General features: G+C 41.7%; 1 protein-coding gene across 1 annotated transcript in view; it reads right to left on the reverse strand.

Annotated features, from left to right (window-relative positions):
* Window positions 1-18,098, reverse strand: part of MSH3 (mutS homolog 3) — a 267,619-nt gene that overhangs the window by 119,664 nt on the left and 129,857 nt on the right. Inside the window, exon 12 of the mRNA XM_075325143.1 lies at window positions 7,987-8,096. Within this exon, the coding sequence (XP_075181258.1) occupies window positions 7,987-8,096 (110 nt within the window). The remainder of the gene's footprint in view (window positions 1-7,986; window positions 8,097-18,098) is intronic.

Below are 18,098 nucleotides of genomic sequence, written 5' to 3' on the forward strand. Positions count from 1 at the left end.
TACAAGTGCCTGTCACAATTTTCAGATTTATATTTGAAAAAATATGAGAAGAGATGTATCATTTCTTTTACACTTCGTAAATGCTTAGTTTTGGTATACTACATCATATCCCAATAAAACACATTTAGGTTTGTGGGTGTAATGTTAAAATATATGGAAAAGTATGAATATTTTTTCAAGGCACTTACATAAACTAAGTGTACAGTATGTATATGCATATATAAATATACATATGTATACAGGTCTTAAAAATATTGGACAGTGACAAGTTGTCATTTTAGTCATTTACCAAAACATATTCAATATAGTCATATAATCAAAATAGGCTAAAAGTGCAAACTCTCAGCTTTTAAGGTATTCCCATTCTAATCTGAGTAAGGGTTTAGGAATTACAGCTAATATGTAGTAGCCTTTTTTTCAAGGGACAAAAAGTGATTGCAAAATTATCACAAAAGCTGTTTAATTGGCTCCACGGGAAATTACCTTGTTAATCCAGAAATCGATTAAGCAGGTGAAAGGTCTTAAGCACATTCCAGGTGTGGTATTTGCATTTGGAAGCTGGTGCTGTGAACCCACAACATGCGGTCAAAGGAGCGCTCAATTGAAGAGAAATCCAACAGAGAGATAGGAGAAATAAATGATAGAGGCCAAATCAACAGTTTGATACATTCATAAAAGGGGGGGGGGGGGCACACTTGTGAGCTTGGGAACTCCAAAATGCCTGGACATCCACAGACAACAACAGTGGTGGATGTTCACATCTTATTGATGGTAAAGAAAAACCCAAGTTAAGACCACTCTCCAGGAAGGTGGTTTAGTGTCGAAGTCTACCATAAAGAGAAGAATTCCTGAGAGCAAATACAGAGGGTTCACCACAAGGTTCAAAGCATTAATCAGCCTTAAAAATAGAAGGCCAGATTAGATTTTTTTAAAAAAAAAAAAAGAACATTAACGAAACAATTTCAGTTCTGAAAAAGCAGCAGAGGAGAGATGACACTAAGATCAACTATGATGAGAAGAAGAAAGTATGGAGAAGGCTTGGGATGGCTCATGATCGAAAGCACATCGTATCCTCTTTAAAACATGGTGGAAGCAGTGTGATGGCTGGGCATGCATGGCTTCCAATGGCACTGGGTCACTAGTGTGTATAAATGATGTGACTGAAGACAGAAGCAGCCGGGTGAATTCTGAAGTGTACAGGGCAATGCTTTCTGCTCAGATTTAACCAAATGTAGCAAGGTTGATAGGACGGCATTTCACAGTACAAATTGCAATGACTCAAAACATTCTGCGAAAGTAACCCAGGAGTATTTGTAGGCAAAGAAGTGGAATATTCTACAATGGCCGAGTCAATCAACAGATCTTAAGCCCTTTCAATTACATTTCACAGGCTCAAGACAAAACTTAAAGGGGTGGTCCGAAGACTAAAGAAATTCTAATCTAAATCCCCATTTACTGCTGTATCCTAAACTAATTTTTAATATTCCATACTGTTCTCCAACTACACTATCTGTTATTTTATTTTTTTCCCCTAACCTCCTGTGTGATGACCCTTCGGTTTAGAATTTAAGTGCTTCTTTTTATACTCAAACAAATGCGTGATCAGAGGGCAGAGACTGTGGTCACTACAACATCTCCTGCACCTTCTCTGAAACAAAGCGTCATCAGTGGTGCTCGTTTCAAGGGCTGGGCTACTCCCTGCATGCTGTCTTTGTGCGATGTGCACAATGACAGTGCCCCTTGGGTTACCGGTTCAGGTCTGTAGTAACAAACTGCAGTGTGATTCACTTGTGGGGGCAGTTCTGGTCTCTGAACACAGGATATCCTGACATCGCACATTGACAGTGCGCTCTGCTCGGATACACTCATTACTACTAAACTAAATACTACAAAAAGAAGTTTAACAGTGGTACAAATACTAATCTTATTTTTGGTGGAGAATCAATTACTCTGAAAATAATACAATATGCAAATAAAAAAAAATCTTGTAAATGACTATTTATAAAGTTCATCTGCCATGTAGTCACATACAGCTCTCATGAGCTCTAGTATTCTGACACAGACCCACCAGTCCACTTTATAAATAATCCTTAATATGAAAGACACATTGTGAGCTCCCTCCACTGACCACATCTCTACAGTATTTCCTGTTCAAAGTACAATGATGAGTTATTCCTCCAAGGTGTTTTACCTCCTATTGTAGAGTAATTACCAACTATTGTGTTATGCTGAGCAACAATACAAACACAAAACTGTATATCTAATAATGCATGTAAGGTACGATTATTGACTGAAATATAATCACTACAGAACAAAGCGAGACATGAAATCCACTCTCAAATAAAACTGATTTAGATTATTACTACCTCCAGCAATCTCCTTCATTATTATTGACTCTTTAGAATTAGCTGGAAGTAAATTGATATTAATTCCTTAAAGAGAACCTGTTATTTTAGAATAAGATGCAGTGTGTACTCGAAGTAAACAAATTGTGGCCATTGTACGACTTCTATCGTGCATTTTTGTACCAGTTTTCTTCCCTGCAGGCATGCTTTCTTAATTTTGAGTTCTCTCTAAACCAATGAGTGCAGAATGTCTTTTATGATGTTGTAAGGTCCAGGATTTCTATGGAACTTGTTGTGTCTTCTTGCATTCGTCCAAGATGGAGAAGGTTTCCTCGTCTTGCCCTTGAACTTCCTGTCGGCCCTTGTGCGGGACTTTGTCGGCCCTACGAAGTACAATAGTAACCATTTGCTTGCTGTGCGCACTCCTGCATATTATTCTGGACATTCACGTGTTAGTGAGGGTCGCACTCTTGTTTATTATTTCTGTACATTCACATATTAGTGCAGTTGCACTTGCATTTAATTTGTAGCTGCCTACTGTTATTCTCTGTTATTTACACTCTGTGTTTATTATTTGCTAATACAGAGTATTTACCCAACCATTGTCTCAGTTTCGTTACATGCTATCAGATTTCAGAGTATCTACATAAGTGTTACAGATGTCTACCATACTACATACACAGAGAGATAGATATCTGCTCTCTTTGGTAGCACACAGACAAAGGCAGCAGAAGAATGAAGGACATTTTAGTAAGTATAGAGCAGTGTAGCTGTGAATCCAGCACTAGGGGTTAAGTTAATAACTTGCTAGAGAAAACCAAGCGGGAATCTGTTCTGTGGGCGACAGTGGCTCTCTTGGCTCCTACTACTCTCCTCTGCATAGAGAATAACAGGAGTTGTAAGCTGACACCTCACTTTGCTGGCAATCTGATCAGTAAAGGTGTAATTTCATGTAATGTTTCTGCTCAAGAGACCAATTGATAATATTCCTTTTAAAGGCTCCAAAACACATTAGACTAACATTGCTTTAAGTCTCAGTCTGTATCCAAGCATAGCACAGGGTTGGAGCAGTGTGTTCTGACAGTCTGTATTGCTTTGAAAAAAAATGAAGTTCAGCTAATGTTTTCCAGTGTATTATTATGTCAGAAGATGGTGAGGGGGACGATTCATATTAATATGTGGTGAGAGAAGAAGATTGATTTCTCTCCTAAGATGTTTTACAACATTTCTTATATTCGTTTGTAAGACTAATGTGTACAAAGTTTGTTGAAATGAAAGTGGCTACTTACAGGACATCTGACACCAGACAAAGCTTTCGTTGTCGGTCCACTCATCAAATGCTACATCCAGTTTAAGACCATTTAGTCACTCTGGTGTGATGAGAAGAATCCTATGTTGAACACTTCTACTTACCGTACATGGACCAAGCGCTAAGTGATTGACTCGTACGTGATTGAGCTCGTCTACATACAGACCGGTAAATCATACAGACCACCAATAGCAAGGGTGAGAGCATTTTGAAGATGCCCAAAAAAATGTCAGCTCTGTTGGGTCACAAATTAAATTAGTGAGCCTGCCCGAGTGTAAATGTCTAATCTGTACAAAGGAAGTTACAGAACAAAATAGCTGCTCACAATTATATATAGCTATGTGTAAAAAATTTCCTGCAACCCATAAGCTGTTAAAATTCCTGCTCATTCAGAATTTAGTAGTCAAGAAGGTGATCCTAACTAGAGGTGAGTGAACCTTTGGAGGTTTGGTTCGCTACCAGCAGTTGAACCGAACCTCAACTGATTTGAACTTGCCCGACCCCAGTTCGAAAACACGGATTGGCAGTTCGAATCTCTGCCCACATACAGCCAGCCATAAGCAGATCACTTCCGGGGGCAGGTGAGCAGGGTTTTTCACATTTTTTTTTTTTCTTGGGTGCACACAACGTGTTATTACCCTCAATGTGCGCTGTTCTAACACTAAGTGGCTCGCACAGAGCACAGCGATGCTCGCATGAGTTAAGTTCGCACGTAAAGCATCCGAACTTCGAAACCAAACTCTGTTTGGTTCGAAAACTGAACCTCAGGTTCGCTCATCTCTAATCCTGACGAGTGACTGACACATCTTGATAAATTTACTTATATAAGGCGGGCTGTTGGTCAGGAATTTGGGCCACCCAGCTGACTACTAAGCTAATTTTTTTTAGAGACCTTAAGGAATAAAATACAAAATGTTACATTAACAGGCTTAGCTCCTACTGGCCCCTTTTAAGGATTCAGCTCTTTAGTCCTTTTGAATTGCAGAAACATTTTCCAGAGTTAAACATCAACATAATAGTTGAAAGATTTAGGGGATTTTTGTGTTCTATTTTTTTTTTTTTTTTTTGCAGGATTACTGGATATATCACTGAGGATTCAATTATGCCACTGTAAACTTATCACTTTTGTTACACCTTTGCATATAATCCTATTGTAGATAATTACATATATGGGTATAATAGTATAGTTAGTTATTACATCTATGGGTAGAATTGAATTATAGGTTATTACATCTATGGGTATAATAGTATAGTAGGTTATTACATCTATGGGTATAAGAGTATAGTAGGTTATTACATCTATGGGTATAAGAGTATAGTAGGTTATTAAAAGGGATGAGCGAGTAGTGAAATACTCGGACTCGCTATACTCATAACGAGTAGGTCTCAATGCTACTCGTAACGAGTACCCAAGTGAGTCCAATGCAAGTCAATGGGAAATGCGAGTAATTGTCTGCTGGACCCTACAAAGCAGTATGGGGGCTGAGTAAAAGGCTGAAATGGATGCATGATTGTTTAAAAGCCGGGCAGTAAAAAGCCGCCACTTTTTTTAAGCTATCAGCTGATGCACACTCCCCGCCCAGGTCCTTCGCTCCCTGGTGCTGCGCTCCCCACTGCCCTGTCCTTTGCTCCCTAGTGCTGCGCTCCTCGCCTGCTCCTAAGTTAGCATAGGGAGGGGAGGCGGCGAGGAAGAGAAGCACCGGGCAGCGGGGAGCGCACATCAGCTGATTGTTTAAAAAATCCGGCAGCTTTTAACCACCCGGCTGATAAACAATCATGAATCCATTTCAGCCTTTTACTCAGCCGCCAGACTGCTTTGTAGGGTCCAGCAGACAATTACTCCCATTTTCCATTGACTTCCATTGGGCTCGCTACTCCTAACCTCCTAACAAGTAAGTACAAGGATACTCGCGGAGTAACGAGTAGCCCGAATACCGTACTACTCGGCGAGTACCGAATAGTAACGAGTATACTAGCTCATCCTTAGTTATTAAATCTATGGATACAATAGTATAGTAGGTTATTACATCTATAGGTATAATAGTATAGTAGGTTATTACATCTATAGGTATAATAGTAGAGTGGGTTATCACTCTATGGTTAAAATAGTATTGTACGTTATTACATCTATGAGTATAATAAATTGTGGGTTATTACACCTTTGGTTATACCACAATTGTCAAATACTGGAGCCATTGAACCAAGTGCCCAATATATGGCAGCTATGTAGTCCTACAAGACAGAGTACCGATAGCATAACTGGTTTCAATGTAGTGTTGGCTGATCATAGTCATCTTATGCAAAACGAATAAGGACCAACATGTACAGAACAATGATTAGGGGTTCACCTCATACATTCTAACCAGCAAGTGTTTCCTGTATACCTGATTGAAATGTCTAAAAATCTATATAATGTAGCTCCAATTCAGTCAAGGTGTGTTCTGCACCATAGCACACTGCTCATACGTCCTCTGACTTACTGCACTAATCACACATTTCTTCAGGTGTTACCACAAACGTGATGGTCAATTCTGGACTTCCCTACCGTAGGCCCGTTTCACACGTCACTGAAAAACACTGACGTGTAAAACAATCACATGTCCCTCCGTGTTCCGTGATTCACGGCACACATGGGTTGTTCATGTGCAATCCGTAATCCGTGATTGCAAATGGAAATTACGCACCTGCCTTCGCTCCTGCTGTCCATGGTGCTGAACTCCTCGGCTCTGCAGCGTCCGCCCACCGCTCTTTGCAGCTACTTCCGAGTCGGCTGTTCCTGCTTTCATGAATATTTATGAGCTGGGCAGGAGCTGCAGAGAGCGGAGGCTGCACAGCGAATCGCTTGAAAGGCGAGTTGAAAATGTTTATTATTTTATAGGTCAGTGTTTTTCTGGTACGTGTTTCACGGATCACACACAGCTCACACCATAGTGTGGTCCGTGGGTCATCAGTGATGCCAGAAAAAAATGGACTTGTCTACGTGCAGAATCACGGACACGCGTGCGTGCTGCACAGAGACACGTACAGTGAAAAATCACTGATGTGTGAGCAGACCCATTGATTATAATGGGTCTGCGTATGTCAGTGATTCTGGTACGTATAAAAAAAAAAAGGCACATACGTACCAGAATCACTGATGTGTGAAGGGGGCCTTAGAAAGCACTCAATGAGTAAGATACCTGTAAATGACATACTGGTAACATACCTGCAACGATGTTTTATTCACAGTGTTCACTGTATGGTAAAACCGATGTTTGGGTATGATGCCTGAGGTCGGTGCGAGTTTGAAGACACCATACATGTATAGGTTTACTTGTATCTAAGGGGTTAAAAAAAATTCACAAGCTTGTCCAATAAAAGTGGCGTACGTTTTGCGCCATTTTCCAAAACCCGTAGAGTTCTCATTTTTTGGGATCTATGGCTCAGTGACGGCTTATTTTTTCCGTCTCGAGCTGATGTTTCTAATGGTATCATTTTTGCGCAGATGCTACGTTTTGATCGCCTGTTATTGCATTTTGCGTAAAACTTTCGGCGATCAAAAAACGTAATTTTGGCGTTTGATAAACGGCGTAGTGGCAAAAAAATTCCAATCAGATTAATTGATTTTATATTTTAATAGATCGGGCATTTCTGAACGCGGCGATACCAAATATGTGTATATTTATTTTTTTTAACCCTTTAAATTTTCAATGGGGGGAAAGGGGGTTAATTTGAACTTTTAGTTTTTTTGTTGTTTTTTTTTTAATTTTTTAAAACTTTTTTTCACTTTTTTTTTTTATTTTACTAGTCCCCCTAGGGGGCTATAGCGATCAGCAATCCGATCGCTCTTATCTATCTGCTGATCACAGCTATACAGCTGTAAACAGCAGATATAGTCAATTCCTGTTTCCCTCTGCTCGGGGCCGAGGAAAAACGAAAGTGAAACTTCGTAGCTGCAGGCGTCATCACATGACCCTGTGCTACGATGGCAACCACCGAAAGTCACGTGATCACTCACGTGATCACTCACGTGACTTCCGGTGGGGGCGGCGGTAAGTAAAAAACATGGCCGCACGCATCTAGATCTCGCTGACAGACTTTGGCAGCGAGATCTAAGGGGTTAATGTTACGGGTGGAATGCGATTCCACTCGTAACATGCAGGCACACATGTCAGCTGTTGAAAACAGCTGATATGTGTGCCGATCCACGCCGCCTGCCTGTGGCAGGGGGCGGGGCTTAACGGGACATGCTCCATGACGGAAATATCCGTCCATGGTCGTGAAGGGGTTAAAATGCCATGTTAAATAATATACAAACCGTAATATATAATGAACAAAGTAATATAGTATCACCTTGCATCAATCAATGGTTTTGTCACCCACTGCCTTAGTTTCCTTTTGCCAAATGGGGTTTTTGTGTGGTCCAGGACCCATATCAAGCTGCCCTTTGTTTTCTGGTCTGTCTGCATTTTAGAGAGAAAAAGAGAAATGTAATAATAATTAGCAAGTAACATATGAAGATCAAAAAACACCAGCGGTTAAAGTGGACATATAGCTGCTTCAGCCATAAAATGTTAAGGATGACATCTTTACTTACTTATTCAGTATATGTCCTTTTCTGGGATGTGGAATCAGTAAGCAAAACGTCCGACTCCAAATCAGACTCCTCAAATTCCCTGATTCTGACTCCAACTCAGACTCCACGACTCCGACTCCTTCATACAGCTGAAATCAGAAGTTTCCATCCACTATCTATAAAGACACATCAGCATGTTTTTCTCAGTATCTTACATGAAATCAGCATAAACCTCTCCCGTTTTAAGGTCAATTAGGAACCATAATTATTTATAGTTGCCAAATGCCGAGAGAGATAAGAGAGAGAGATTCTCACAATAGCTGGAAGGAATTTGGGCCCATTCCTCCTGACACAACTGGTGTAACAGAGTCATGCCTTGATCACACGGCCTTTTCAGCTTTGCCCGTAAATTTTCAATAAGATTGAGATAATAATATATAATGTTTATTCACTTATATAGCTCTATTAATTCCATACCACTTTACATCCATCAACAATCAGGGTTTGATGATGGCCACTCCAAAACATTGTTTGTTATCCTCGAGTCGCTTTGTAACCAGTTTGGCAGTATGCTTCAGGTCATTGTCCATTTGGAAGACCCATTTCCACCCAAGCTTTAAGTTCCTGGCTGATGTCTTGTCTTGAGATGTAGCTTCAGTATTGCCACATAATCTTCTTTACTCATGATGCCATCTATTTGTGAAGTGCACCAGTCCCTCCTGCAGCAAAACAACCCCACAACATGATGCTGTCACCCCTGTGTTTCACAGTTGGGATGGTGTTCTTAGGTTTCAAAGCTTCTCCCTTTTTCCTCCAAACATAACGATGGTCATTATGCCCAAACAGTTCAATTTTAGCTTCGTTGGACCACAGTACAATGTCTCCAAACATTAAGTTTGTTGTTACTGTGTGCATTTGCAAATTAATCTGGCTTTTTAATGTTCATTTTGGAGTAATGGCTTCTTCCTGGCAGAGTGGCCTTTCAGCCCATGTTGATACAGTACTCGTTTCACTATGGATAATGACAACAATCTTACCAGCTTCCACCAGCATCTTCACATGGTCTTTTGCTTTTGATCTTGGGTTGGTATGTACATGTCTGACCAAAGCACATTCATCTCTGGTACACAGAACCCGTCTTCTTCCTGAGCGGTGTGATGGTTGGACATTCCCTTCTTATTTGTACTTACATATGATTGTTTATACAAATGAACAAGCCACCTTCAGGTATCTGGAATTTCACCCAAGGATGAACCAGACTTGTATAAGTCCACAATTCTCTGAGATTTTGGCTGATTTATTTTGACTTTCCCATGATGTTACACAAAGTAATGTGTTTCAGGTGTACATTAAAATACATCCACAGGTTTGTCTCTAATTACCTCAGATGTTGCCAATACACCTATATGAAGCTTCGAAAGACATGACATCATCATATGGGCTGCCCTGTATTGTTTAAAAGGCATAGTACTCTTAAGCAAGCTTTACACGCTGCGACATCGCTAGCGATGTCGCGAACGATAGCACCCGCCCACGTCGGTGGCGCGTCACGAGGTGATCACTGCCGTAACGAACAATATCGCTATGGCAGCGTCACGCGCAATTACCTGTTCACCAACGTTGCTGTGGCCGCCGAACAATCTCTCCTTTAAGGGGGAGGTTCGTTCGGCATCATAGCAGCGTCACTAAGCGGCCACCTAATAGAAGCGGAGGGGCGGAGATAAGCGGCCGGAACATCCTGCCCTCCTCCTTCATTCCTCATTGCCGGCGGCCGCAGGTACGAGGTTGTTCCTCTTTCCTGCGGTGTCACATATAGCGATGTGTGCTGCCGCAGGAACGACAAACAACCTGCGTTCCAAACGAGGAATGATTTTTTTAAAAATGAACGACGTGTACACGACGAACGATTTGACACCTTTTTGCGATTGTTACTGATCACAAAAAGGTGTCATACACAACGACATCGCTAACGAGGCCGGATGTGCGTCACTAACACCGTGACCCTGACGATATCTCGTTAGCGATATCGTTGTGTGTAAATGGGCCTTTAGTGTATGTAAACTTTTGTTTTTGCAAAAAGTAATAAACATGCCATAAAAAAAAAAAACATTCTCTCTCCATATTATGGAATTTGGCAAATATAAATAATTTTTGTTCCTAATTGACCTAAAACGGGAAAGGTTTGTTTTGATTTCATGTCAGAGAGAGTGAGAAAAACATGCAGATGTGTCTATATAGAGAGTGGATGGAAACTTCTGATTTCAACTGTAGATAACTCAGGTTTGTGATAAGTTTACTGTAGTAAAATGGTAACAGCTCTACTTATATCATGTGGCTGAAGTGCAGCACAGATTCATCTCAACTAAAAAGCAGAGATCCTTTGTTCAGGAATAGACCAGACATTTATAGGACATTTCATAACTTTCCCAAATTTTTATGGAAAAATATTCATCACATGCTGCATTGAACCTCTGTACCGAATTTATTATATATTTTAGGAGTCGGAGCCGGTTTATATTGACTCCAACTCTACCAAAATGGACACAGACTCAGACTCCACGATTCTGACTCCAGAGCCCTGGTCCTTTTCATACAATTCTGCTGCTGTTCCAACTTTTAAAAATATTTGAAGAACTCCTGAGACTGTTTAAAAGGAATTTATCAGAAGGATTATACTACTGAACCTAGAGATATGGCTGAAAAAGTCCTAGTAAGGCTATGTTGACGCACTGCATCTTTTGTTAACCACAAAGATGCAGCGTTTTGGCCCCAAAAAAACACACCAGCGCCAAAAAACGCGTTTTGCCCAAAGCGTTTTTTTAAGTCAAATCTATTGACTGGAAGAGCTCAAAAATGCAAAAAGAATTGACATGCTGCATCTTAAAAAACGCAGTCAAGATGCAGCCAAAAAAAGATGCACAGTGTAGACAGCAAAATAGAAATCTCACAGACTTTGCTGGGGGAAGGATGCATGCATTTAGGTGCATCTTTGTGATCTCAAAAATGCACCAAAAACGCAGTAAAAGATACAGTGTGTGAACATAGCATAAACTATGCCTGTCTTGTAGTAATCTGATGTGCCAATGCTGAGAAATCAAGCTTGAAAGCCCCATGCAAATTAGCCTGCAAGTGCATCAAGATCAGTGACACGGCCTCACTGCAACTCCTCTAATTTACAGGGGCTTTCAAGCTTGATTTCTCTTCAATGGCACATAGGATTACTACAAGACAGGTATCCTTTTTATTATTGTTCTAGAACCTATACTGGCATATTAATAACATACTGATACGTTACCTTTGAAACAAAAAGAACACAATTTGCTCATTTCCTGAATCATTATAACTTGGTGGTTCACATCTCTAAAATAACATAAAAAATACCATCAATGGTGGAATACAGTGGAATCATTAACCTTAACGATCGTGAATCTGTAAAATTCTGCCCGCTGTCAAAAATAATTTAAAAACATAAGAGGAGATTTAAAGAGTCTTCCAGCTCAATATAATAATAATAATAATAATAATAATAATAATAATAAATAAAAAAAAAAGTCCATATATTTGATGCATTCATTTGGAGAGCACTTCTCAGTCCCTCAGAACAATGGCTGACTGGCGACTGGGTAAGCAAGTGTAGGGTTCGTAACTGCATAATGAACATCGGGTCTTTTTTGGCTTTTATGGGATAATTTTTACATTCTGTAACAATTTTTTAAAAATTTTTATAAAAAAAAAAATAAGCAAAATGATAAAATAAAAAAAAAAAGAAGAGATAAGAGAACAATCTGACAGCTTGGCTTACTGCGCGGCCGTGACTATAATGCTGAAATCTTAGTGGCTGCAGCGGTTGCTCAGGGAGAAATAAAAATGAACTGTATTGCCATGTGAATCAAGGCCGCAGTGAAAGCCTAGGACCTTGCTGCAATATCAGCTCAATGTTCTCCACCGCCAACCATGACACTGCTCTCTATATACCAGCGAGGATACATAGAAAAAAAAAAACGTTATCAACACTGTGCAACTATATTCAGAGAGCAGAACACATTTTTTACATTGTTTTTCATTTGGTCTATTTTCTGAATGGAACTATAGGGGAAACCATCTGACAGCAGAACCACAGGGACAATGGACCGCAACAGACAGATTTAAATTCTTAGCTCCCGATTCTTCAAGACCGGTGTTAATCAAGGGCAGGGTGGATCACAAGGCTCCTGATTTACTAAAGGCGCACTCCTCTTAATAAACCAGGTAAAGTGAAGTGCAGCTTTGTGTGCGTCAAACCACAACTCCCTGACAGTGCCCGCTGTAAATTGCAATTTTTCTCTGTCTTACGCTGCAAATTTGTCTCCTACTGGGTTCTGCGAGCGGATCAGCCCTATTTCAGCATTATGCCGAATTGCACAACCATACCATGTGAGCCTTTCCATAGAGATCTGCAGTATTCGAGCATTACAGGTTCACTCATTGGAGCACCACGGTTTGTTATTTTTATTTTCATTCTTTAAACCAAAACTTTAGTTCCTGCTGGAGTAAGATCTGTGGCACAGCAAAAGCTGCTAATTGCCAGGAGTTTGACAAGCAGGGGTCATCTAGCCCACGTCACACGCCAGACACTGTGTTTAAGTTGGGTAAAACATCAAAAGTCGCATTGTGCAAAATCTTTTCAATGCTTTTTACGCCAGAATGCTGTTGAAAAACCTCTGATTAATCAGGCCCTTGGACTTATTTTTTTAGGCATGTTCTGTACCTTGTGCTGTGATAATTGTGTAGGAAAAGGGATAAGCGGAGCAGTGGCCATCGCCTATTTGGAAAGGTGGATCCTATCTAGGGTGTTGCCTGCCATAGTAATGTTAATTAAACAACTCGTGGTCTTGTATATTTAACCCCTTTACGACCGCCGATACACCTTTTAACGGCGGTAAATAAGGGTACTTTTTCCGATCCGCCGCTTTTTAACGGCGGTCGGAAAAAAGGGTCTAGCGCCCCCCAGAGTCAGAAAATTTCCGGGGTCTCAGCTGCCGGGGGTAGCTGAGACCCTGGAGATCATGATTCGGGCCGGTTTTTCCGGTCCCCGCTCACCTGATGACCGGTATACACCGTATACCGATCATCAAGTTATAGTAAATGACCGCGCCGGTAAAAAATGATTTATCTCCCATCTGGCATGATCAAACATGCCAGATGGGAGATAAATCTTTTTCCCGGTTCCCTCCGGTCCCCCGGTGTCCCCAAAGTGCCCCCCCCCGACCCCCAACCCCCTCCCGAAAATCCAAGATGGCCGCGCGCACCGGCGATCACAGCAGCGCGCCGGCCGCATTTCCACTGTTCCTATGGTTTCTGTCGTATGTGCCATAACACATACGACAGAAACCTGCTCCCTAGGCCCTGCCGGGTCCCCCCCTACCCCCCCCCTGGTGTTCCCCGGTGTCCCCCGGTGTCATACATACCGGAGCGCTGATCCCCCGCGGCCCCCTCCTCCGGCTCCTTCTCTGCAGACTCCGGTCACATGTGCAGAGCGCGGCTGACAGCTTCCTGTGTTCAGGACGCTGGCTGCTCGGCAGTCTGCAGCTGTGACCCAGGGAGGGTGGGTGCAGATTCTTTGCACCCACTCTCCTCAAATGGAGGGTCTGCCCTCCTAGAAAATGGGGGATACGTTCCCTGAACGTGTCCCCCATATTCTAGAAGGTCCAGAGGCGACGTGGGACATCCAAATGGATTATTGTGGATTTTTTTTTTTTCTTTTCAATAAATTGGTCAATCAGGGAATGTTTGGGGGAGTGTTTTTTCAAATAAATTTTTTTTGTTGTCAATTTTTTTTTATTACTGTCAATTAGTTATGTCGGGTATCTGATAGACGCCGTGACATAACTAATTGCTGGGCTTGATGCCAGGTGACATTACACACCTGGTATCAACCCCATTCATTACCCCGTTAGCCAACGCACCAGGGCGCGGGATGAGCTGGGGCGAAGCGCCAGAATTGGCGCATCTAATGGATGCGCCACTTCTGGGGCGGCTGCGGCCTGTTATTTTTAGGCTGGGAAGAGTCCAATAACCGTGGCTCTTCCCATCCTGAAAATACCAGACCCCAGCTGTCAGCTTCACCTTGGCTGGTGATCTAATTTGGGGGGACCCCACGTTTGTTTGTTTTTTTTTAATTATTTATTTATAAATAATTAAAAAAAAAAAACAGCTTGGGGAGCCCTCCAAATTGATCACCAGACAAGATGAAGCTGTCAGCTGTGGTTTGCAGGCTACAGCTGTCTGCTTTACCCTAGCTGGCTATCAAAAATAGGGGGGACCCCACGTCATTTATTTTAATTCTTTTTTTTTTTTTGGGCTAAATACAAGGCTAGGCATCCTTTAGTGTCACATGAAAGGCACTAAAGGGCGCCAGCTTAGAATATGCAGGGGGGTGGGACGTTATATATGTTTGACATCTATCCATTCATCCATTGTAGCATTTTACGCTGTGTGCCCACAATCAGGGTTTGCAACGTTTTGGACGCAGAGTGTTTTCCCTGCGTCCATAACGCTGCGTTGTGCAGTAGAAGCACAGTGGCAGGATTTTTAGAAATCCCGTGCCCACTGTGTTTCTTTTCTCCGCAGCATAAACCGACCTGTGGCGCAGCTTCCCGAGCCTCAGCATGTCAATTTATGCTGCGGAGATGAGTGTTCTCTGCAGGTAGAATAGAACTAAAGTCCACAGCAGCCTGAACCCAAATCGTGGGCATGGGCAGCTGCGTTCTCCCGTGGACAACACTCACATTTCTGCAGGAGGCTGACACTGTGTACTAGACGCCGTGTCGCTGGATCATGGCCACATAGCCTAAAGGCCGCTTTACACACTGCGATATCGGTCCCGATATCGCTAGCGTGGGTACCCGCCCCCATCTGTTGTGCGACATGGGCAAATCGCTGCCCGTGCCGCACAACATCGCGCAGATGCGTCACACATACTTACCTGCCCGGCGACATCGCTGTGACCGGCGAACCGCCTCCTTGCTAAGGGGGCGGTCCGTGTGGCGTCACAGTGACGTCACTGAGCGGCCGCCCAATAGAAGCGGAGGGGCGGAGATGAGTGGACGGAACATCCCGCCCACCTCCTTCCTTCCTCATAGCGGCCGGGAGGCAGGTAAGGAGAGGTTCCTCGTTCCTGCGGCGTCACACATAGCGATGTGTGCTGCCGCAAGAGCGACGAACTACATCGTTACTGCTGCTGTAACGATAATCGAGAATGGACCCCCATGTCACCGATGAGCGATTTTGCACGTTTTTGCAACGATGCAAAATCGCTCATCGGTGTCACACGCAGCAACATCGCTAATGCGGCCGGATGTGCGTCACCAATTCCGTGACCCTAACGACTCCGCATTAGCGATGTCGCAGCGTGTAAAGCCCCCTTAACAGTGAGAAATTTGTTGCTACAGCAACAGTTTTGTGAAGTACCTGTGGATTCAAAATGTTTACTATACTCCTGAATAAAATCCTTGAGGGGTCCAGTTTCCAAAATGGGGTCACTTGTGGGGGTTTTCTGACGTATAGGTGCCCAAGGGGCCCTGCTAATGTGACATGGTGCGCGCAATTTACTTCAACTTTTCCAAAATTCAAATGGTGCTCCTTCCATTCCAAGCCCTCCCATTTATCCAAACAAAGGTTTTTGGCCACATGTGGGGTATCCCTGCGCTCACAAGAAATTAGATAACAACCTGTGGCGTACACGTTTTGTTGTTGCCTCTTGAAAAAGTGAAAAATGTGTCGCTAAATCAACATTTTTGTGAAAAAAATGAAAATTTCAATATGGCAACCTAAGCTTATCAAATTCTGTGAAGTATTCGTGGATTCAAAATGCTCAATATACACCTAGATTAAAGCCTTGAGGGGTCTTATTTCCAGAATGGGGTCACTTGTGGGGGACCTCCACTGCTTAGGCACCTCAGGGGTTCTCCTAATGCAACATGGCGTCCGCTATTGATTCCAGCCAATTTTGCAGTCAAATTGCACTCCTTCTCTTCTGAGCCCTGTAGTGTGCCCAAACAGTTGATTTCCACCACAAACAAGATATCAACAAACTCAGGAGAAATTGCGCAATAAATTTCATGGTGATTTTTTTCCTGTTACCCTTGTGAAAAAAAAAGCTACCTGGTTGAAGTAACAATTTTGTGGTAAAATTTTATTTTTTTATTTTCATGGCTCAACGTTATAAACTTCTGTAAAGCACCTGGGGGTTCAGGGTACTCACCAAACATCAAGATAAATTCCTTGAGGGGCCTAGTTTCCAATATGGGGTCACTTGTGGTGTTTTTTTGCTGTTTACGTACCTTAGGGGTCCTCCAAATGCGACATGGTGCCCGCAATCTTTTTCAGCCAAATTTCCTTTCCAAAATTCAAATATTGCTCCTTCCGTTCCAAGCCCTCCCATTTCTCCAAACAAAGGTTTCAGACCACAAGTAAGGTATCACCGCGCTCATAAAAAAGTGGGTAACAAACATTGGGGTCAAATTTTTGGAATTACCTCTTGAAAAAGTGAAAAAATTGATGCTAAAGCAACATTTTTGAGAAAAAAATGAAAATTTTCAATGTGACAACGTAACGTTATCAAAATCTGTGAAGTACCTGTGGATCCAAAATGCTCACTATACCCCTAGATAGAAGCCTTAAGGGGTCTAGTTTCCAAAATGGTGTCACTTGTAAGGGGTTTCTGCTGTTTAGGTACCTTAGCGGACATGTAATTGCAACATGGTGCCCGCAATCTATTTCAGCCAAATTTGCTTTCCAAAATTCAAATATTGCTCCTTCTGTTCCGAGCCCTCCCATTTGTCCAAACAAAGGTTTCTGACCACATGTGGGGTATTGGCGCGTTCATAAGAAAGTGGGTAACAAGTTTTGGGGTTCATTTTGTTGTGTTATTTCTTCTAAAAGTGAATAAATTTGGGGTAGAGCAACATTTTAGGTAAAATTTTATTTTTTGCTTTTTTTCATTCCACTTTGCTTTAGTTCCTGTGAAGCACCTGAAGGGTTAATAAACTTCTTGGATGTGGTTTTCAGTACTTTGAGGGGTGCTGTTTTGAGAATGGTGTCACTTTTAGGTATTTTCTGTCACTTAGGCCTCTCAAAGTCACTTCAAATGTGATGTGGTCCCTAAAAAAATGGTTTTGTGAATTTTGTTGAAAAAATGGGAAATTGCAGATGAACTTTGACCCCTTCTAACTTCCTAACCCCAAAACATTTTGTTTCAGAAATTGCGCTAATGTAAAGTAGACATGTGGGAAATGTTATTTATTAACTGTTTTGTGTGACATAACTCTCTGGGTTAAGGGCATAAAAATTAAAAGTTTGAAAATTGCAAAATTTTCAAAATTTTCATCAAATTTCCGATTTTTTCACAAATAAAAGCAAAAAATATCGTTCTAAATTTATAACTATCATGAAGTACAATATGTCACGAAAAAACAATGTCAGAATCATTGGGATCCGTTGAAGCGTTCCAGAGTTATGACCTCATAAAGTGACACTGGTCAGAATTGCAAAAAATGGCCTGGGCATTAAGTACAAAACTGGCTTCGTCCTAAAGGGGTTAAAACATAAAAAATAAAAATAAATAAATAATGATTACCTCTTCTATATACAGGGATCAGATCAGTTTGCAGTGTATTGTGCAATGAGAAAATTCTTTTTAGTTTATGTGTACACTTTCGAGAAAATTCTGCTGCAAATCCTGATGTATTGGCAGGAAAAACACAATGTAAAATACACACATTTTTTTACATGCGTTTTTCCTGCGGAATCTTTCACTCATTAGCATGGGTGAAATCTGCAGGAAAAAAAAGCTGCAACAATTGACATACTGCAGATTTAACTCTGCAAAGAAAAAATAAGAAACATGTTC

Source organism: Anomaloglossus baeobatrachus, chromosome 1, assembly GCF_048569485.1.
Source record: "Anomaloglossus baeobatrachus isolate aAnoBae1 chromosome 1, aAnoBae1.hap1, whole genome shotgun sequence".
In the NCBI taxonomy this organism is placed as follows: domain Eukaryota; kingdom Metazoa; phylum Chordata; class Amphibia; order Anura; family Aromobatidae; genus Anomaloglossus; species Anomaloglossus baeobatrachus.